The following is a 19707-nucleotide window of genomic DNA, read 5'->3' as shown; positions in this document are numbered from 1 at the left end:
GTAGGGAGTAATATATTGGCATGGATACAAGATTGGTTAGCTATCAGGAAGCAGACAGTTGGCAAAAATGGGTCTTTTCCTGGTTGGCAGGATGTGACTAGTGGTGTGCTACCAGGATCGGTGCCAGGGCCTCAATTTTTTTTTGCAATTTATTTAATGACTTGGATGAAGGGACCAAAGGAATCATGGCTAAATTTGCTGACAACACAAAGGTGATAGGAAAGTAAATTGTTAAAAGGATGTAAGGAGGCTAGAGTAAAGATCTGGTAAATGGAGTATGATGTGGAAAAATGTGAAATTATTTGTTTTGCCAGGAAGAATAAAAGAAAGCTCATTATCTAAATGGAGAGAGATTGCAGAGCTCTGAGATTCAGAGAGACCTGGGTGTCCTCGTGCATGAATCACAAAAGGTTGGCGTACAGGTACAGTAGGTAATTAGGAAAGCTAATAGGACGTTATCATTTATTGTGAGGGGAATTGATTACAAAAGTAGGGAGGTTATGCTTCAGTTGAAGAGAGCATTGATGAGACCACATCTAGAGTATTGTGTACAGTACTGTTCTCCCTATTTAAAGAAAGATGTAAACGCATTAGAAGCAGTTCATAGAAGATTTATTAGGCTAATACCAGGAGTGAGCAGGTTGTCTTATGCGGAAGGGCTGGACAGATTAGGCTTGTATCCACTGAAATTTAGAAGAGTAAGGGGTGACTTAATTGAAATCTTTAAGATCCCGAGGGGTCCTGACAGGGTGGATGTGGAGAGGATGCTTCCTCTTGAGAGAGAATTTTTAACTAGGGGTCACTGTTTAAAAATAAGGGGTCGCTCATTTAAGAGGAGGGGAAATTATTTGTCAGAGTTGAGTGTCTTTGGAACTCTCTTCCTCAAAGCGCAGTGGAAACAGAATTTTTGAATATTTTTAAGACAGAGCTAGATAGAATTCTTGATTAACATGGGGGTGAAAGGATTTCGGGGTAGGCAGAATTGTGGGGTTGAGGTTACATTTAGGTCAGCCATGATCTTATTGAATGGCGGAGCAGGCTCGAGGAGCTGAGTGGCCTACTCCTGCTACTAATTCATACGTTTGTATGTATTTGTGCTATCACTAAGACAGCCTATTTCCACCTCTGTAACATCACTTGGCTTTGCCTATCTCAGCTCAGCTGCCGCTGAAGCTCTTATTCATGCCTTTGTTACCCCTTAAGCTGAACTATTCCAATACACTCTGGCTGGTCTTACACATTCTACCCTCCATAAACTTGAGGTCATCCAAAACTCTGCTGCCATTATCTTAACTCACAACTAGTTCCATTCCCTTATCATCCTTGCGCTCGCTGAACCATATTGCTTAACTGGGAGCCAATGTCTTAATTTTAAAATTCTCATTCGTGTTTTCAAAACTCTCCATGGCCTCACTTATCCCTCTGTAATCTTCTTTAGCCCCAGAACCCTCCAAGATCACTGTATTCCTTTCATTCTGGCCTCTTGTGAATCCCAAATTCTTACTGTTCCACCACTGGTGCTGTACCTTCAGTTGCCCAGGTCCCAAGCTCTGGAATATCCTCCCAGCATTTTTCCACTCCTGTACCTCACTTTTCTCCTATATGACACAGCTTAAAATCTACCTCTTTGACCAATCTTTTGGTCATCTGACCTAACATCTCATGATATGGCTTGGTGTCAAACTTTGTTTTACAATGGTCTTATGAAGCACCTTGGGACATTTTACTTTAAAGGCACTATGTAATTTGCTATACATCTGTGCAAAGCCTTGGTCAAATCGCACATGGAGTACCATGAAGAGTTCTTCAACACACTGTATCAGAGAAGGGATAAAGTGGCCTTGGAAGGAGTGCTGTGCTTTGCCAGCGACACCCACATCCTTTGAATGAATAAAATAATAAATCACCAGAATGGTTCCAAGGATTACACTATGAGATTACATAAACCCATTTTTAGTATTCCTTTGGATATAGAATGTCAAGGGGTGATTTGATTGAAGTTTAGAGGAGAGCAAGAGCAAGAGCAAATTTCCTGATAGAGCGGGGCAGGCATAGGGCATGGAGACAAAGCGTCACTTTACGAAGGGCCAAGCCATTCCACAGAAAAGTTAGGAAACACTTTGTGCCAAGTGCTGTAGAAGTGTGAAACTCTCCCTCACAAAAGGCAGTAGGTGCTAGCTCAGTTAGTAATTCCAAATCGAGATCTGTAGATTTTTGCTAGAGAAATGTCTGTAATACAGAGCTACAGCAGATGAATCGAAGATATAGAACCAGTTATTTCCCTGAATGAGGGGCTCAATGACCTACTCTTGTTCCTCTATTTAATGTAAGATGAAGCACACAAGACATAGGAGCAGAAATTAGGCCATTCGGCCCATCGAGTCTGCTCCGCCATTCAATCATGGCTGATAAGTTTCTCAACCCCATTCTCCCGCCTTCTCCCCGTAACCTTTGATCCCCTTACCAATCAAGAACCTATCTATCTTGGTCTTAAATACACTCAATGACCTGGCCTCCACAGCCTTCTGTGGCAATGAATTCCATATATTAATTTCTAATTTATAAATTTTATTAAAATAAAAAAAAATATTTCTAACAAACATGTTCAATTTTAGATCAAGTGTATGTGTGGGTAAACAGTGAACCTTAATTTTCACTGTTTGATGTAAAGGCAGTGCAAATTTAGGATTAGTACAAGCAGCTGAAAAAGGGAAGCTAGAAGAAACGTTTTCCACAGTCATTAGAATACGAATTACATCACCACAGGTGGCTATTGAAGCTGAATTAACCATAATATTTAAGACGGAATTACATAAACATGAAGGAAGATATTTAAGGATACAGACCATAATACATGATTCCAGTGTGCAGTTAACTGCTAGACAGGCATGATTGCTTTGTATGTTTATGCCTACATTTCGGAGATTCTATGATGTGTCAAACACTTGGGAACTTGGATTAACATTCTAAATTTTTTTTTGAAATAAACACAAGTGGTCATCAAAACTACAATTCCAGTTCTGGTCCAAGTCAAAGATGCTTATATCTAATACAAGAGTAAATGTGGAAACAATTAATGCAGGCAAGCAAATCTGCACTTACCAATTCCATTAGGTCTTTAAGCTTCCCAATTTCTTCCGGAAGAGAAACTAACTTATTGTTGCTTACAACTAAAACTTTAAGCGGAAGATTAAACAGATATTTTGGCAATGTTGATAGAAGATTTCGACTAGAAAAGAAAACAGATTTCAAAGCTAAGCAATATCACCTCCAAAAACAAAAAAAAGGACATAAATCAGGGACCAGTTTATTGTGATATTCTTTACTCAGTTGTACACTCTATTGCCAAAAATACTCCAAGAGCATGGCGATTTTAATTTTCTAAACAAATCTTTGCTTAATTTAATTATCCTGCAAATATTTTCCAAAGATTTCCAATAGCCACTGAAATTTATACCGCAGTAAGATTTCTACATTTAAGAAGATATTTCACAGAACCAAAATTCATGGATTATGTATTGTTATAAATTTAATTTAAATAGACAAGTTCTATTGCAACTGAACATTTGATGCATATATATTTCATAATATTCTCAGGACATTGCAAAGAACTTTACAATCAATGGATTACTTCTGAAGTCTAGTCAACATTATTTGGGCAACTACTAGCTAATTTTCACAGAGCAAGTTTCCAAAAATAGCTAATCAAAGAATGACCCAATAATCTATATTTGGTTGTGTTACTTGAAGCAGGAAAATTGGTCAAGACATCCGAAATTCCGTGCTCTCCTGTCAATGGTGCTATAGGATTTTTTATGCCCACTGGAGCAAACAAACAATGCCTCAGATTAACCTTACATTCAAAAAGCATCACCTGCAATACAGCAATCTGTCAGTAATACTGTAAAGCATCAAGCTGGATTGTGTGCTCAATTTCATGATGGGGGTTTGAATCCATAACATTCTGATCCAGAACAGTGCTAATAATTGAACCAAGAGACAACAACTGTTTAGATCTGTTGACCCCATTGGTCACAATGCTTTGCCCACTGAGTTGAAAATTCTTGTAATCTCCTACCAAAGGTCCTAATGAAGGATGGATGTTGGGGAGGGCAGCGACTTGCGGAGGTGAGGAGGGCACATGAAGAAAAACAATGATCAGTACTGCCAAATGAACTACCAATAGATGAGTTGGACACTTAGCTTCTATTCTATTAACTGTTGCCGATTCCCTGAAAAATGTTCACCAGCCACTCATATAGCCTCAGTAGTCCTATTGAGACTAAGTACCCCAAGTCCCGTAGACAACCTTTGCCCAATCAATCCCTTTGGTATTATCTATGCAATAATCCCAATGTTCTGCTATCAAGATCCAAAAGACCCTCTGACTGGCCATCAGAAAACACTTCCATGTGAAAAAACTCTTCTAAAGCTTGGAATGCAACCATAAATGCATAGCCAAACAGGACAACACATGAGTATGTCCTACTCAAACTGGTAATAGGCCAAAGCATAAACTGAAAATATTAACAGCTGTTGTGGTGTGCGTGTGTTCAGTAAATTCTCTAGGATTGAGAGAAAATTTCCCCCTAACAGGTAACAATATCTTCTTCACCACAGAAAGGAATTAAGTTCTGATGAAAGGCCATCAACTTGAAACATTAGCTGTTTCCCTCTTCACAGATACTTCCAGGCCATCGGCATTTTGCTTTTATTAAGGAATTGTGAAGCTCTAAAATGAACAAAGACCCAACCAATGCATATAATGAGGCATCCTCATCTGCAGTATATTGTTTTTGTGTGCTCATCTGCTCATCTGTCTGCACCATAGATATGCCAAAAAATAATTAAACAGCTTGAACTATTATTTCAGGGGTTACTGCTAAGGACCAGTGCCTGTGCTTCAGATATTCTTGGAGTGCCATGAAGTGAATTTGAATCAAAAAAATTGCAAGTTCAAGCTCTGTTCCAGAACTTGAGCTCAATTTAGGCTAGCAGCACAGTTCAATACCAAGGGAATCCTGCATTTCTTGCTTTGAATGAGACATTAAATTGAAGCCCCGTCTGCTTTACTGATGAAAGCTGACCCAAACATTTATGATATTTACTTAAGAAAAATCCTTCTGAAAAAAAACTTCATCCTCAAAAAAAATAGTTAAGACCCAAACCCCAACGGCAGAAACGTAAGAATAAAAACTGCCAATGCTTTGAAATAGAGTTTAAGGGAATCTTTAAAGAATGGGCACACATCCTTTCCTCTGCAGAATCCCAGTTTTAGGTGTCAACAATTATCAATGTTGACTTAATCTCACTTCATGAAAAATGGGTTTAATAGCCTAGGTTAATCTGATTGTAAATTCTAGACCTCTTAATGATAGCTCATGACAAAGTGTTGAGCACTTACCTAATATTTAAGAATGTTAACATTTGCAGATTAACAACAGTTTCCGGAATGCATTTGATGCAATTGTGATATAAATGTAACGTCTCTAATGGTGCAAACAAACAAACTTCTTGTGGAACTTCAATAAATCTGTTCTTCGAGAGATCTGGAAGAAAAGAACAGTGACACAATTATGTACCATTTCACTCTCAGAAGTCAGGTTACAGTGATAAATTACATTTCACATACAAATGTAATTTGTAAGGCATCTTGAAACTAAAAGTTGTAAAATATCTTGGACAACTGATAACAAGTCTGGATTGGGTCTTTAAGCATATGAGAACTCATGAGAATTAATTACCAAAGAAGCCATTTAAAATAGTCAAAATCACATTTTTATTTGTAAATTGTCCATTTCTAAACCAGAACTTCGTACGGAATTGACTTTCATTGTAAAGTTTAGAAGCCAGGGGGCACAACTCAAAACTAGTTGAATTAATCTATTGTACTGAATCTATATCAGCTGAGGTGTTTCCAAAGTTAATTAAGTATAAGAATAAAAGTATCCAAAAAGGAGATTGTTTAGCAAGGTTAGCCACCTACACAAGGCAGGGCTCAAAAGGATACATTCTAGAATTTTAGGAGAAATGAAGTAGGAAATTGCAGAGCTCCTAAAAATATATATTTTGGATGATCTGTGCTGTTACGGCAGTGTGGAATGCAACATTAAATACAGCTGCATTCAAGCCAAAGTTCTTTTTAAGGCGGCATTCCCTGGATACTATATTAAAGACAGACTTTGAAATTTGAATCATTGTGGTTCATCGTCAGTTGTGGAATGCATTCCGAGAGGCAAAGGCAGACTTTTCTAGGATAACAATTCATGTAAATCTCCATCTACACCAAAACAAACTATTATCTACAAAAAAAAACAAGAGTGGTGAAGAATCTAGCAGAAGCAAAGCGTAAAATGCATTAGCCTTGCTTCCATAATCAATTGCTATAATTTGAAACGTTTATAACAAGACTTGCTCAGAATAGTTTAAGCCTTGCAAGAAACTGTGTAATTTAGCATTACTAGGTACACACAACTGTTGCCAAAGAGACCCAGCAGAACATTCAGAATTTGAATCTGGCCAATATCAGCATTAAACAGTGTAGAAAATATTGAAATGCACTCCGAAGTCCAAAATCCAGTGCTGAGGGTCAAAACAACATACAAAACTAAAGCCATCCCAGATTAACACTCTTGTGACTGTATCTACAGCATCAACCCTTTGTCCTTTAACTTCTCCTCCCTTCCACCCTAAAGACCGGCCCTCTTGTTCTTTTGCTCACTCTTTCCCTCCCTTGCCTCAATTACTTAAAACCTATTACATCTCTTAACTTATTCCAATTCTGATGAAAGGTCATCAGCCCAAAACATTAACTCGGCTTCCTTCTTCATAAATGCTACCAGGCCTGCAGAGCATTTCCATCATTTTCTGTTTTTATTTCAGATTTCCAGCAATTACAATTATTACTTGTTTTATTTAATTCCATTTGGTATTTCACAATGAAAAATTGCAGAAAAAGGCAGAAAACCATTTATGGGGCAACTAAGATAAGGGACCATATGGAGGACACAGAAGAATTTGATGAGAAGAATTTTACATCTGAAATTCTGGGGAAGCAGTGGAGGGGAAGGGAGGCTTAGTGGTGTTAGGGAATAAGCCAGGTCACCAAGGATGCGGAGATGAGCGTAAATGAATAGGGAACAGGTAGCTGAGACTTTGGAGCTTTTGGATATTGAGAACATTGAGGCAATCGGCAAACGCACTGTTTCTTAATTTATTCTCAGGACAAAGATAACACTGACAAGTACATATTTATTAACCCCATTGATTGGTGATGGACCTAAATCTTTAAACTTCTGCTGTCCTTGTGGTGATGACACCCCAATGGTACTTTAAATAGGGAATTCCATGATTCTGGCCCACTGATAAGGAATTACAACCCAAGTAAGGATGGTGTGCAACTTGGAGGGAAGATTGCAAATGATGCTGCTTCCATGCTACTGTTGCTCCTGCCCGTACCATAGTAAGTTTGGAGAGTTGTTGCGGCGTATACTATCCTGTAGACAGTACTTATTAAAATAGCAGTGCACTAAGGAGGGAATATTGTATTCAGCGGCTGAGGTACAAATTAAGAGGAATGCTTTGCCTTGGATCCAGCCATGTGGGTGATGAGTATGCCATCACATTCCTGACTTGCAAATGGTGAGAGATGCATCAAGAGGTCAAAGGTGGGCCAGTACTCATCCTGAGCCCCAGCTACTGCAGTCAAGTGTGATATGGTTGAGCTAGTTAAACTCTTGTACCTTAATGAAATCTAATGGCCCTCTGAAATGGTGATGCCACTGAAGATTAAGGAAAGGTTCTTGGGCTTTTTTTAGTTGGAGATGGTTGGGATTTTCTTGTTACCTGTCACTAACTAGTCAGTCCAGGTACTACTAGCAAGCTACAGCATATCTGAATACCTTGGACAGGAAAAGGGGAATTGAAGATATATCTGTAGTTAGAGGTAGAATAAGTCAAGGATGTCTATGTTTTTTTGGGAGAGGTGGGTGATGATACCAGTTTCAAAAAGAAGAAAGGTAATGTGGAAGCTCAAACTATGTCAACCAAGTATTGGGGCAAGGAGGATTTGTTTAGTGGCCAGGAGTAAAAAGAAACAGGAAGACATACATATGTATAGTGCCTTTCATGATTACAAGATGCCCCAAAATGCTTTACAGTCAATTAAATACTTTTAAAATGGAGACACTGTCATAGGAAATATAGCAACCAATCTTCATACAGTAAGCACCCAAAAACAGTAATGTGATAATGGCTAGATAATCTGCTTTTGTGGCATTGAGGTGGCAATATCAGTGAGGACGTGAGGAATAACTCTCCTCTTCAAAATAGTGTCAAAGGATCTTTTGTGCCCACACAGTGAGGGCATACAGGCTGTTGTTTAATGTCTCACCTGAAAGATGACACCTCCAACAGTACAGCACTCTCTCAGTATTAACAGGATGTCAGCCTTGATTTTGTGTTTAGGTCCTAGAATAGGACTTGAATCAGTGGATTAGAGTGGATCAGATTCACTGAATAGGCAATTGGTCATGTAGAATTGAGTGAGAGGGGGAATGGGGAAAAATGGGACAGATGAAATTGCATGACAGCTGGGGAAGAATGGGGAAGACACGTGGTTGACAAAGCCAGCTGCACAGATGGTCTCAAATTGTTCAGATAAGAAATCCTCGAGCTGTTTATAAGTCACTGACTGAAAGCATGAAAACCCTTTGTTTATACGAAAACTGAAACACCAAGCTTCAATAAGAATTGAGAACAGAGTAGACTTTTTTAAATACATGAGCATGCCAGATTATGCAAAAAGTATGCCACAAGGTATTTTTCTATTAGTCTACGCAAATGCCCATACCTCTATGTATGATTTTATTTTAGCAATTTCACAGTTCAGCGCACAAAGTAAATGGTTGTTTGTTGTTTAAACGATCTTCACCAGTAAGTTGTATAAGTGTTTTTAATTTGTCCTAAATTGATCAACTATAAATGCAACACATTTAGGAGTTTCTAACTACTGTTGTAACAGATTTATTTCTCTCACACACCCCTTTGGATGAAATGCACAAAAGGTATACCTATATATCAGAATTACCATATACTCCCAGGACAGGCAACATAATTCATGTAATTTCTTTCAATATGAAGCACCTTTGTGTACATGACAATACATAATTGTCAATATAATCTCAGTTAGGTCAATGATCTGAATCCCACAAGTGTCAAGGTGAATGATATTAAATCACCGCTACTGCAGAGGTAGCTTGTAGTTAGCACCCGGTGCAATGCAAGCAGTCAGTAAAAGGACAAATCTCCAGATGGATAATTGAAATGCCTCGTGATTATGTAAACTGAGCTTTCAAAGCCTTTTTTAAAAAACCAATTACAAGAAATCAGACAAAGCTTTCTGCTCCCTATCATTAAAATTAGCTGGCCAAAGAATAGAGCTTTGTACATGCATACAAATATGTATCCACAGTAAGTGCAGTGCAATGTACAGCAAGACAAACATCTTGGGTCTATTGTCTAACTGGCATCTGCAGTCTAAGTATAGCCTAACATTCCTCTGCAAAAGCCAAACCATAGCATGGGAGTTCTGTCAGGTGCACTTAAGCTTGAACCTAGGGCCATCTTGAGGAAGTACCAGCAGAAAAAAAACACACTTATGAAATTCCCAAGAGTCCAGTTTTAATAGTTTGTTAGGAGAAAAAGAGAGGTCACATTTCTGTTAATTTAAATTTATTAAATGGCTGTGAGGATATATGCACAATTTTTTTGCTGTTGGACAGTGTGGCCTGCAGATAACCGCAAGTTATAAGTTAAAAGCAAAATACTGTGGATGCTGGAAATCTGAAACAAAAACAAAAATACCTGGAAAAACTCAGCAGGTCTGACAGCATCTGCAGAGAGGAATACAATTAACAAGTTATAAGTATTGGCCTGAGTCTGAAAGCCTTAATATGTCACTAGTTCAAGAAATTAGACTTTTGCATAAAGTGTTCGCACAAGAATATACACCAATAATTCTGTAAACAGGCAGAGGTCCAATATCCTGTAACCTCAAAAGCAACTCATCTGTTGTCACTGTTCAAAAAAAGGTTGCCTTGCTCAATACACATGTTGACGTCTTCCACTAAAAATATGCAAATTGCCAGAATACTTCAGTTGGAAAACTGTCTTTATTTAACGTTTGGCAAACCTTTATCTGACCCAACACTACAATCTGACCCCAGAATATTTTAGACCAACATGTATGGTATCACATCTGTAGGTCACTGTACCAGCAGTAACACACAGCTTTTGTCACAAATCCTTGCCGCTGGATAGACAGTGTCTTTTTAATATAGTCCATTTTCGCCACATGCAGCATGTTCAGCACAATGACCTAATTTGGTATGACACACAGGCATTTTACTCCTGATGTATAAAGTGACCTACATTGTTTTATCAAGACATTAATTACAATTTTATCAAAGGGTACTGTTATGTCAAATATTTTTCAATAGCTTTTAAAATTTTGCATGAAGACAGAGTAAGCATTTAAAAAGTATGCTACTTGGACTAACAAAATGTAATGGCTGCCTAAACCCCCCACCCCCCCCAACCCCCACACTAAATGCACACCTACATTGAAATATAATAACTGCTGTTAAGTCAAAGGATTCCCATACTTCCTTACTATTTATAAAAAAGGGACCAAACACCACTTTCACAGTAAAAGCCTTCCACAAAAAAAATTATAAATTTTATCAACAGTTTTATGACCTTTATCTTGGAAAATAGTTCATGGCCAATTAAAAGGAATCAATAAAATAAAGAACATGCAACTTTTCTGTATATATAAACAGGACACAGCAACAGTTTAAAATGTTTTTTACAAGTTTAACCACCAGGTGATTAATTTGCTGTGGTACTTGTTTTTGCTTCTCAACTACAGGAGTGACAGAGGCCTTTCTCCCCAACTTACGTAATAAATACTTCCAAATGTATATGATTATAGATTACGAAGTATTTACAGCATAGAAATAGACAATTCAGCTCATCAAGCCTCCTCCCACTCTTCATCTAACCCCATCAACATATCCTTCTATTCCTTTCTCCCTCAGGTGCTGATCTAACTTCTTCTTAAACACATCTATGATTTTCACCTTTAGTCACTCCTTGTGGTAGCAAGTTCCATATTTTAATTGTTTGCGGGTTAAATAAATTTTATTGAAGATCTATAGCCCATTTAAGGCACAATGCAAAAATGAAATATAAAATGTCACCAAGCTTAGTATATATTTTATAGAAAGAGAAAAACATCACTTATCATTAATACATACATTAATTCATGACTACACTGCTGGCAACAATACCACCTGTACTCCACTGTGTTAAACCTTAAAATGATTTTCAAGCAAATCCAAGCTTGAAAGGAGAAAATCTAGAGATGTACTGTTAATTTTTTTTAAAAAATAATTCAGGTGCACGTACTATGAAAACTTGATACATTGATGTTTCACTGACAGTTCACCTAAAAAATGACAACTTGGTCTTTATGCTATACATTTCTCTTGGCCAAATATGTATTTTCTTTCTTTCCAGGGGATTGATGGAACAAATAAATGTTAAATAAATGTACCTACAAATAAAAAGAATGTATTGGAAAAACTCAGGTGGTCTGATAGCCCTGTGGAAAGAGAAACAGAGTTAATATTGAAGTCCAATATGACTCTGCTTTAGAATTCTGATCTGGAGTTTGGAACTCAAGTTCTGAAGAACAGCACCTTGAACCACCCTTAATATCTCCTTTTAGGGCTAAAGACCCATTTCTAGATTATTCATGCGAGCACTTTGGAATTATTTACTTCTGCATTAAAAGATACTATATGAATGCCAATTTTTAATCTTTATCTGTCATGAAAAAGGTCATTTATCAAAGTGACCATTAACATCCATACATTGTTCAGTAGCAATCCAGAGACCAGAAGATCTGGGCCTTAGAGTTATCCTGTTGCTTGATCAAGTGAAACCTGTATCATCTTCTCATATTTTATATAAATATTTGTCAAATTGTATGAGAAAGCAAATCATTGATATCACTTTGCAAAAACCAGGAATTTGTCTATAAAATCACAATTATTTTTTCCCCTTCATAATACACGTATTTATATAAATTAACTCGCTTACCTACCTTACTGGTATTTATGTTTTGTATTGCACTCTTCATGGAAACCTATTGATCAGATTGCACACTCAAGGTAACACGCTCACACCGCAAAATAGAAACTATTGTGCATGCAGGACAGTGTGTTACATTTAAAGTCAAGAGCAATTTGAAGCACCACCTACAGGAGCAACAGATGGAGGGGAATTTACAAGTGGTGGTATTGGTCCCACACGCCTGCTGCTCATCTTTCTAAATTCTAGAAGTCACAGGTTTGGAAAGTGCTGTTGAAGGAGCCTTGGCAAGTTACTATAATGCAGCTTGCAGGTGGCACATGCTGCAGGCACAGTGGAGAGAGTGAATGTTTAATATGGTGGAAAAAGGTGCCAACCAAGCAAGCTATGGACAGTATTCAAGCTTCTGGAAAGTTACTGGAGCTGCATTTATCCAGACAATTGTAGCATATTCCATCACACTCCTGACTTGTGTCTAGTAGATGGGGACAGGCTTTGGGGAGTCAGGCCATGAGTTACTTGCCCCAGAATTTGTAGTCTCTGATATACTCGATGCCATAGTATTTAAGTGACTAGTCCAGTTAAGTTTCCGGTCGATAGTGACACCCAGAATGTTGATGTTGGGAGGATTCAGCAACAGTTGTGTTATTGACAGTCAAGAGGGGGTAGTTAGATTCTCTCTTTTGGCATGTGTGGAGCGCAAATGTAAGTTACAACTCATCAGCTGAGATCTGAATGTCACCCAGGTCTTGCTGCACATGGACAAGTCCTGCTTCAGTATTTGAGAAGTTGTAAACAGTACTGAACACCAGGCATGCGAACATCCCACTTCTGACCTTACGATGGAGAATTGGTCATTGATGAAAAAGCCTAGTAACATTACCCTGAAGAACTTCTGCAGAAACGTCCTGGGGCTGATGTTATTGGGTTCCAACAACCTGAATCATCTTCCTTTGTGCTAGGTATGATTCCAAACAGTGGAGAACTTTCCCCCAGATTCTCACTGACTTCAATTTTGCTAGGGCTGTTTGCCCTGTCAAACACTTCCTTGATGTCACTCTCACTTCACCTCTAATTCTACTCTTTTGTCCATGTTTTATCCAAGGCTGTATTGAGGTCTGGAACGGACTGGCCCTGGCAGAACCCGAAGTGAGCAGTGAACAGGTTATTGTTGTGTAAGTATCACTTGCTAACACTGTCAATGGTACCTCCTAACATTTTGCTGATGGAGGAGAACAGGCTGACAGGGCAGTAATTGGCCAGGTTAGATTTGTCGTGCTTTTTGTGGAAGGAACACATCTGGATAATTTTCTACATTGTCATCAGTAGGTGCCAGTGTTGTAGCTGTACTGGAAGTGTTTGACTAGGGGCACAGCTAGCTCTGGAGAACAAATTTTAATTACTAAAGATGGAATGTTATCAGAGCCCACAGCCTTTGCTGGATCCAGTGCCTTCAGCCATCCCTTGATAACACATGGAGTGAATAGAATTGGCTGAAGACTGACATTCTTGGCTGAAAATAGTTGCCAGTGTTTCAGCTTCATCTTTTGCATTGGTGTGTTGGGTTCCCTCATAATTGAGGATGGGGATGATTGTGGAGCCTCCTCCTCCTCTGTTTAATTGTCCACCATCATTCACAATTAGATGTAGCAATATTGCAGAGCTTTATTCTGATCCATTGGTTATGGAATCACTTAGCTATAGCATGTTATAGTATGCTATCTCCACTATTCAGCATGCATGCAGTCCTGTGTTGCAGCTTCACCAGGTTGGCTTCTCATTTTTATACGTCTGGTGCTGTTCCTAGCATGTTCTTTTTTGTAACATTGCTTGTTGAACCAGGATTGTTCCGGCTTGATGGTAGAGTAACGGATATGCCAGACCATGAGGTTACAGACTGTAGCAGAGTACAATTCTGCGGCTGTCAGCGGCCCACAGCGCTTCATGGATTTCCAGTTTTGTTCTAAATCAATCCCATTTTGTGCTACACACAATCGAGCGTGTTCTCAGTGAAGATGTGGGTCCCCACAAGGACTGTGCAGTGGTCTCGCCTACCATTACTGCCATGGATAGATAAATCTGCAATAGGTAAGTTGAGAGGGCAAGAGAGTAAATTTTTCACTCCTCTTGTTGGTTCTTTTACCACTTGCACAAGCTGAGTCTGGCATATATTTCCATCAGCACTCAGCCAATCTGGTCAGCGTGATCCTTCCAAGCTGGGCAGATGCATGGGAACACCATCACCTGGAAGTTCCCTTCCAAACCACACGTTATCCTGACTTGGAAATATTTCCGTTCCTTCACTGTCGCTGGGTCAAAATCCTGGAACTCCCTCCCTAACAACCCTGTGGGTGTACCTACACTACGTGGAATGCAGCGGTTCAAGGCGGCAGCTCACCATTACCTTCTCAAGGACAATTAGGGACAGGCAATAAATGCTGACCTAGCCAGCGATGCCCACAGCCCACCATGAGTTTTTTTAATTCATTCGTGATGAGTGATGAGTGATGAAGTCCCCCAGAGTATATTCTTAGTTTTTTTTTCCCCTCAGTTTTTCTTCCATGTGGAGTTTAACATGGAGGTGTGCTGATTCATCAGCTGAAAGGCTGCAATAGGTGGCGACTCCAGGCTTATGTACTTACAAACATATGAAATAGGAGAAGTCAGCCATTCAGCCCTCTTGAGCCTGCTCCGCCATTCAATAAAATCATAGTTGATCTGTTTGTATTACTAGTTCCACTTTCCCATCTACTCCCGATAGCCTTTGATTCCCTTGCCTATAAAGAATCTATCTGCCTCCGACTTAAGGATATTCACCGACCTCACCTCCACTGCCTTCTGAGGCAGAATTCGAAAGTTGCACACACTCAGAAAAAATGTTTTCCTTAACTCTCCTAAAAGGGTGCACCCCAATTTTAAAGCAGAACCCCCTAGTTCTGGACTCACCCACAAAAGGAAACATCATTTCCAAGTTCACCTTGTCAAGACCATTTAGGATCTTGTATACTTCAATCAAGTCAACCCACACACTTAAAACTCCAGTGGAAACAAGCCCAGCATATCCAATCTATCCTCATAAAACAACCCATTTATTCCAGGTATCAATTAAGTAAACCTTCTCTGAACCACCAACGCATTTACATCCTTCATTAAATAAGGAGACCAAAACAGCACACAGTATTTGAGATGTGGTCTCACAAATGCCCTGTATAACTGAAACATTAAATCCATACTTTTATGTTCAATTCCTCTCAAAATAAAGGATAGCATTCCACTAGCCTTCTTAATTACTTGTACCTCATGACTCATGCACTAGAACACCTAGATTCCTCTGCAGTTTTGAATTCCGCAGTGGTTCTCCATTTAAGTAATACTCTGCTTCTTTATTTTTCCTGCCAAAGTGAACATCTTCTCATTTTCCCACATTATACTCCATCTCAACCTATCTGTCTGCAACTTCATTGTGTCCTCTTTACAACATATTTGCCTACCTACCTTGGTGTCATCTGCAAATTTAGCTACAATGTCTTCACTCCCCTCATCTAAGTCATTGATATAAAATGTAAAAAATTGAGGCTCCAGCACAGACCCCTGCGGGACTCGTTACATCCTGCCAATCTGAAAACGACCCATTTATGCATACTATTTTCTGCCAGCCAGCCAGCTAATCCTCTCTCCATGCTAATACTTTACCCCCTACACCACGAGCTTTCATTTGCTGTAATGCCTTTTGATGCAATTGTCAAATGCCATCTGGAAAGCCAAGTACAGTACGTTTACAGGCACCCCTTTATCCACAGCACAATTTACTCCTTCAAAGAACTCCCAATTGTATACTGTGATGCCACCTCTGATGGGTGTGCCTTTCCAATGGGTCAGGAAATACCCAAGGATGATGAGGAGTATTGAACACTATCTGTACAGCATGATTTGGTGAGTAATACATCATCAGGCTGTTGCTTCATGGGTCTGAACAACTCTGCAAATTTTGGCAGAAGTGCCCATATGTTAGTGAAGAGGACTTGAAAGTCAATTGAACTGGATATGTTTCTGTCACTTCTGGATGGTTTCTGTTTTATTCCTTTTCAACTGTCAGTAGCAGTTTGATACTGTACCGAGTGGCTTGCCCAGCCATTTCAGAGAGCAGTTAAGAGTCAACCACACTGTTGTGGGTCTACAGCCACATATAGGACAGAATGGATAAGAATAGCAGATTTTCTTCCTTAAAAGGATATTAGTCAACCAGCTGCGTTGTCATGACAATCCATTCGTTTCATAGTTGCCTATTATTAGGACTAGTGTTTATTCCAAATTAGTTTAATTGAATTATATGTTTTGGTGGGATTTGAACATGCTTCCAGACTCCTCACAGACCTCTGCGAATTGTAGCTCCAACAGATTCAAGGAGGCTACGCCCTTTTTTTTTTTACACAACAGTACCTGCTGCCGTAAAGCAGGTAAGTTTAAAGGGCCAGGGAAATTAACAGACAGGGAGGAAGCAAAATTCTAAGGTAAGTGGAAAGGATTTTGGAGGGGGGGGGTTGGTCGAAGGTCCGGGAGTGATCAGAAGTCTGTGGAGGGGTGGAGGCCCAAGATACAGGGAAGGGGGGGAGGTCCTCCAAGGTATGGGAGGGTCCCGAGGAGGGGGGGTGGGTCTGAGACGGGGGTCGGCGGATCAGATTGGAAGTCCATGGGAGTGGGCCCCCCCCACCTCGAGGTCAGGGAGGGCAGGGGCAGAGGTCAGCCGGAAGTCCAGGGGGGGCTGGGGGGTGTGAGGTCAGGGAGTTGGGGGGGAGCCCCATGGAGAAGTCCCATTGGGGTTTACCATAGTTCCTCAGAAGTTAGAAGAGGTTCTAATTCTTCTAATTTGTTTTGAATAACTATCAGTATAGCCCTGGTGTAACCATCCGAAGCAATTTAAAACCACAGTTTCGGATGGTTCCCAATGCAGCGCGATTGTCCACAGGGAATATGCACTTCTGGGTGAGTGCAAACGCTTACCTGGGAACTTCCCAGAGGGATTCCCCAGCGCATCTCTGGGGTAACACCCCCACCCCCTACCCACTCCTCCAAATCTGACGCTGGAGCTCGGAAGTTATAGGCTAATATACCTTTCAAGTTAGTAACTGCACAGGATACCAGCTGCTTTTAAGGGTTTCCATAAAGCAGGGTCAGTAACCAGATGACACAGATTTAAGGTACTTGGCAAAAGAACCAAGAGGGAGATGTGGAAAATTTGTTTCACAATAAGTTATGATTTGTAGTGCATAGAGTTCCTAACCTTCCCAGAATGGCTGGGAGTCTCCTGGAATCGGCAATCACCTGGTGATTGGTGATTGAAAGCAATCTGGGAGAATTTGAAACGTTATTTTAAGGAAATAAATTAATACACCACAAACTGGTACTGTTGTGGGCTGTGCATGAGTACTACGCTCAGCAATGCAGCTGTTTTTTTCCCCACTGAGAAGGTTAATGGCCAAACTCTCCTCTATAACTACAAGTGAGAGAATGAAAGTAACAATGGTGACTGTCAAGTCACTAGGTGCTGGTTTGGTTTGGAGGCTTACTCAGCAGCTGCCGCCGGCCAGCTGTGGAGTAGTGTTAGCTGGCAGCGGAATCAGTGCTTCTGCAGGAAAGTATGAGGTCCGGGACCATGGCCCCGTGGATAGAGTGCGTGCAGCAAATGTACAACGCTGAGTCAGGAAGAAGCAGGCTATGGCCACCACCGGCAGGAGAGTGGAACCCAAGGTGGCTGCTTGTCAATGCCCTCTGAGCGCACGTTTGAGGGATTGTCCTTCCAGAACTCCCGATGTGTGCATGTGTGTGTTGGGGTGGGGGTGGGCAGCAAGCAGAAAGAGCAGAAGAAGAGGCGAGGATTCAGCAGCAGCTGTCTTAAAGGGCCACTGCCTGATTGCAGTTCAAGCAGACATTGGGGCACAGTAATACCTGACTGAAACAAAAATTTAAAAACAGCAGCTTTTTTGATGCTAGTAATAATCAAGGGATGAGGTGGAAAGTCCATGTAAAAACATCAGGAGACAAATCTGTTCAGTTAGACTATAATGTCACAGTAATGCCTACACTCATTGCCTAGGTTCACAGGCTAGTGTCTGGGGCTTTGGACTTTGCCCTTCCTCTGATGGGCTCATCCGTTAGTACCACTCCGCCAGGATTCCGTGACATCATCTCCGCCAACGTCTCCTGAAATATGTCCAGCCTGAGTTGACATCTCTAGTAGTGCCCTATATGCAAGGCTGGTGGAAGCAGGTTCAGTAGTAACTTCTGAAAGGAAATGGATAAATTCTTGAAGAGGAAAAAATTTCAGGGCTATGAGGAGAAAGGCAAGGGAATGGGACTAATTCCACAGCTCTTTCAGAAAGTCTACACAGGCACAATGAGCCGAGCAACTTTTGTGCTGTATGATTCGGTGAACACTGCCCAAAAAAAGTCAGCCAGCCAACAGACAGTACACCAGATCTCCAATTTTTAAAACAGTCTGAATTTTTGCTGTCACTATTCTTACTCTGCTCCCAAGTCAAGGCTGCTGTTAAAGGGAAATGTTGTTGGGAAATTACCTTGAATTAAGCTGATCCTGAAAAATGTCAAGGTCAGTGCTCGGCCTGTTCCCCTGACAATTGTGTCAGGGGAAAACTTGGATCTGGTTCTTCATCTGGCAAGTGAAGAAACCTGTTACAGTACAGCTGATGGTAAATGCACAAATCCCAAAGGGAAACTTGATACAACTGACACAATTGTTTTGCAATTTGTATAAATTTTGAGGTGCATGCCTTGAATTCAGTAGTAATAAGAGCACCGAGTCTTATAGATTTCTTACAAAACTAAATTAAACCTTTATGAATGGAAGAAATGATTTGGAGTACGTACATAGATTAATCAGGGGAGCTAGGAGTTATCATAGTAGTAATTTGTAGATCTAACTCCAGTTACATGTTCATTAAGGCAACAGTAAGACACACAGGTTTTAAAAAGACCCAGGCAAAGAAATATGATACCCTGAACAATCCAGTTCAAAGTGAGTTTCCTTAACTTCAGTTCTTGAGCAGCTTGAGGCTTAAATGCTGAAGGCATTTTACACTTGTTAGATCTTAGAATTCCTTCCTTTACACACAGCCTTTGCTCTTTTATATATATTTTCCACATTGGATGCAAATTCCCATTATTTCACTATGTCTTTGGACTTTACCTCTCTTACTAAAAATATTTCATAGTACCAATTTTACCAGTAATCTTTGGGAAAAATAAACACAGTTTCTGAACTTCTGGCTAGGTAACACATTTCACCCCTCCATTGAAATCAATCCAGGCTGGTTTATATAAAAATGCAAGTGTTCCCTTTACACCTATATTTACCTAATTAAAATTCAAACCCAGCTTACCTTTGGTTACATCAAAGCCTCAGACCAGCTGCCTTTAATTCAAGACAGACACACACACATGCAGTCATAGACACAGACCCCACTGTTACTCTATTTTACAATAAATTCCCTTAACATAGAGAATTATTATATCTTCCTGACATGGCCTCAGCAG

At 40.0% G+C, this 19707-nt stretch overlaps 1 protein-coding gene across 8 annotated transcripts in view; it reads right to left on the bottom strand.

Annotated features, from left to right (window-relative positions):
* Positions 1 to 19707, bottom strand: part of lrch2 (leucine-rich repeats and calponin homology (CH) domain containing 2) — a 134235-nt gene that overhangs the window by 83533 nt on the left and 30995 nt on the right. For all 8 annotated transcript variants that reach the window (XM_041194720.1, XM_041194719.1, XM_041194723.1 and 5 more), the window contains exons 2-3: positions 5405 to 5549; positions 3103 to 3229 (exon numbers count right to left, since the gene is read on the bottom strand). In XM_041194720.1, coding sequence (XP_041050654.1) covers positions 3103 to 3229; positions 5405 to 5549 — 272 coding nt within the window. The remainder of the gene's footprint in view (positions 1 to 3102; positions 3230 to 5404; positions 5550 to 19707) is intronic.

This window comes from Carcharodon carcharias, chromosome 9, assembly GCF_017639515.1.
Source record: "Carcharodon carcharias isolate sCarCar2 chromosome 9, sCarCar2.pri, whole genome shotgun sequence".
Classification (NCBI taxonomy): Eukaryota; Metazoa; Chordata; class Chondrichthyes; order Lamniformes; family Lamnidae; genus Carcharodon; species Carcharodon carcharias.
Note: the sequence above shows the minus strand (reverse complement) of the source record. Positions and strands in the feature narration are given on the sequence as shown.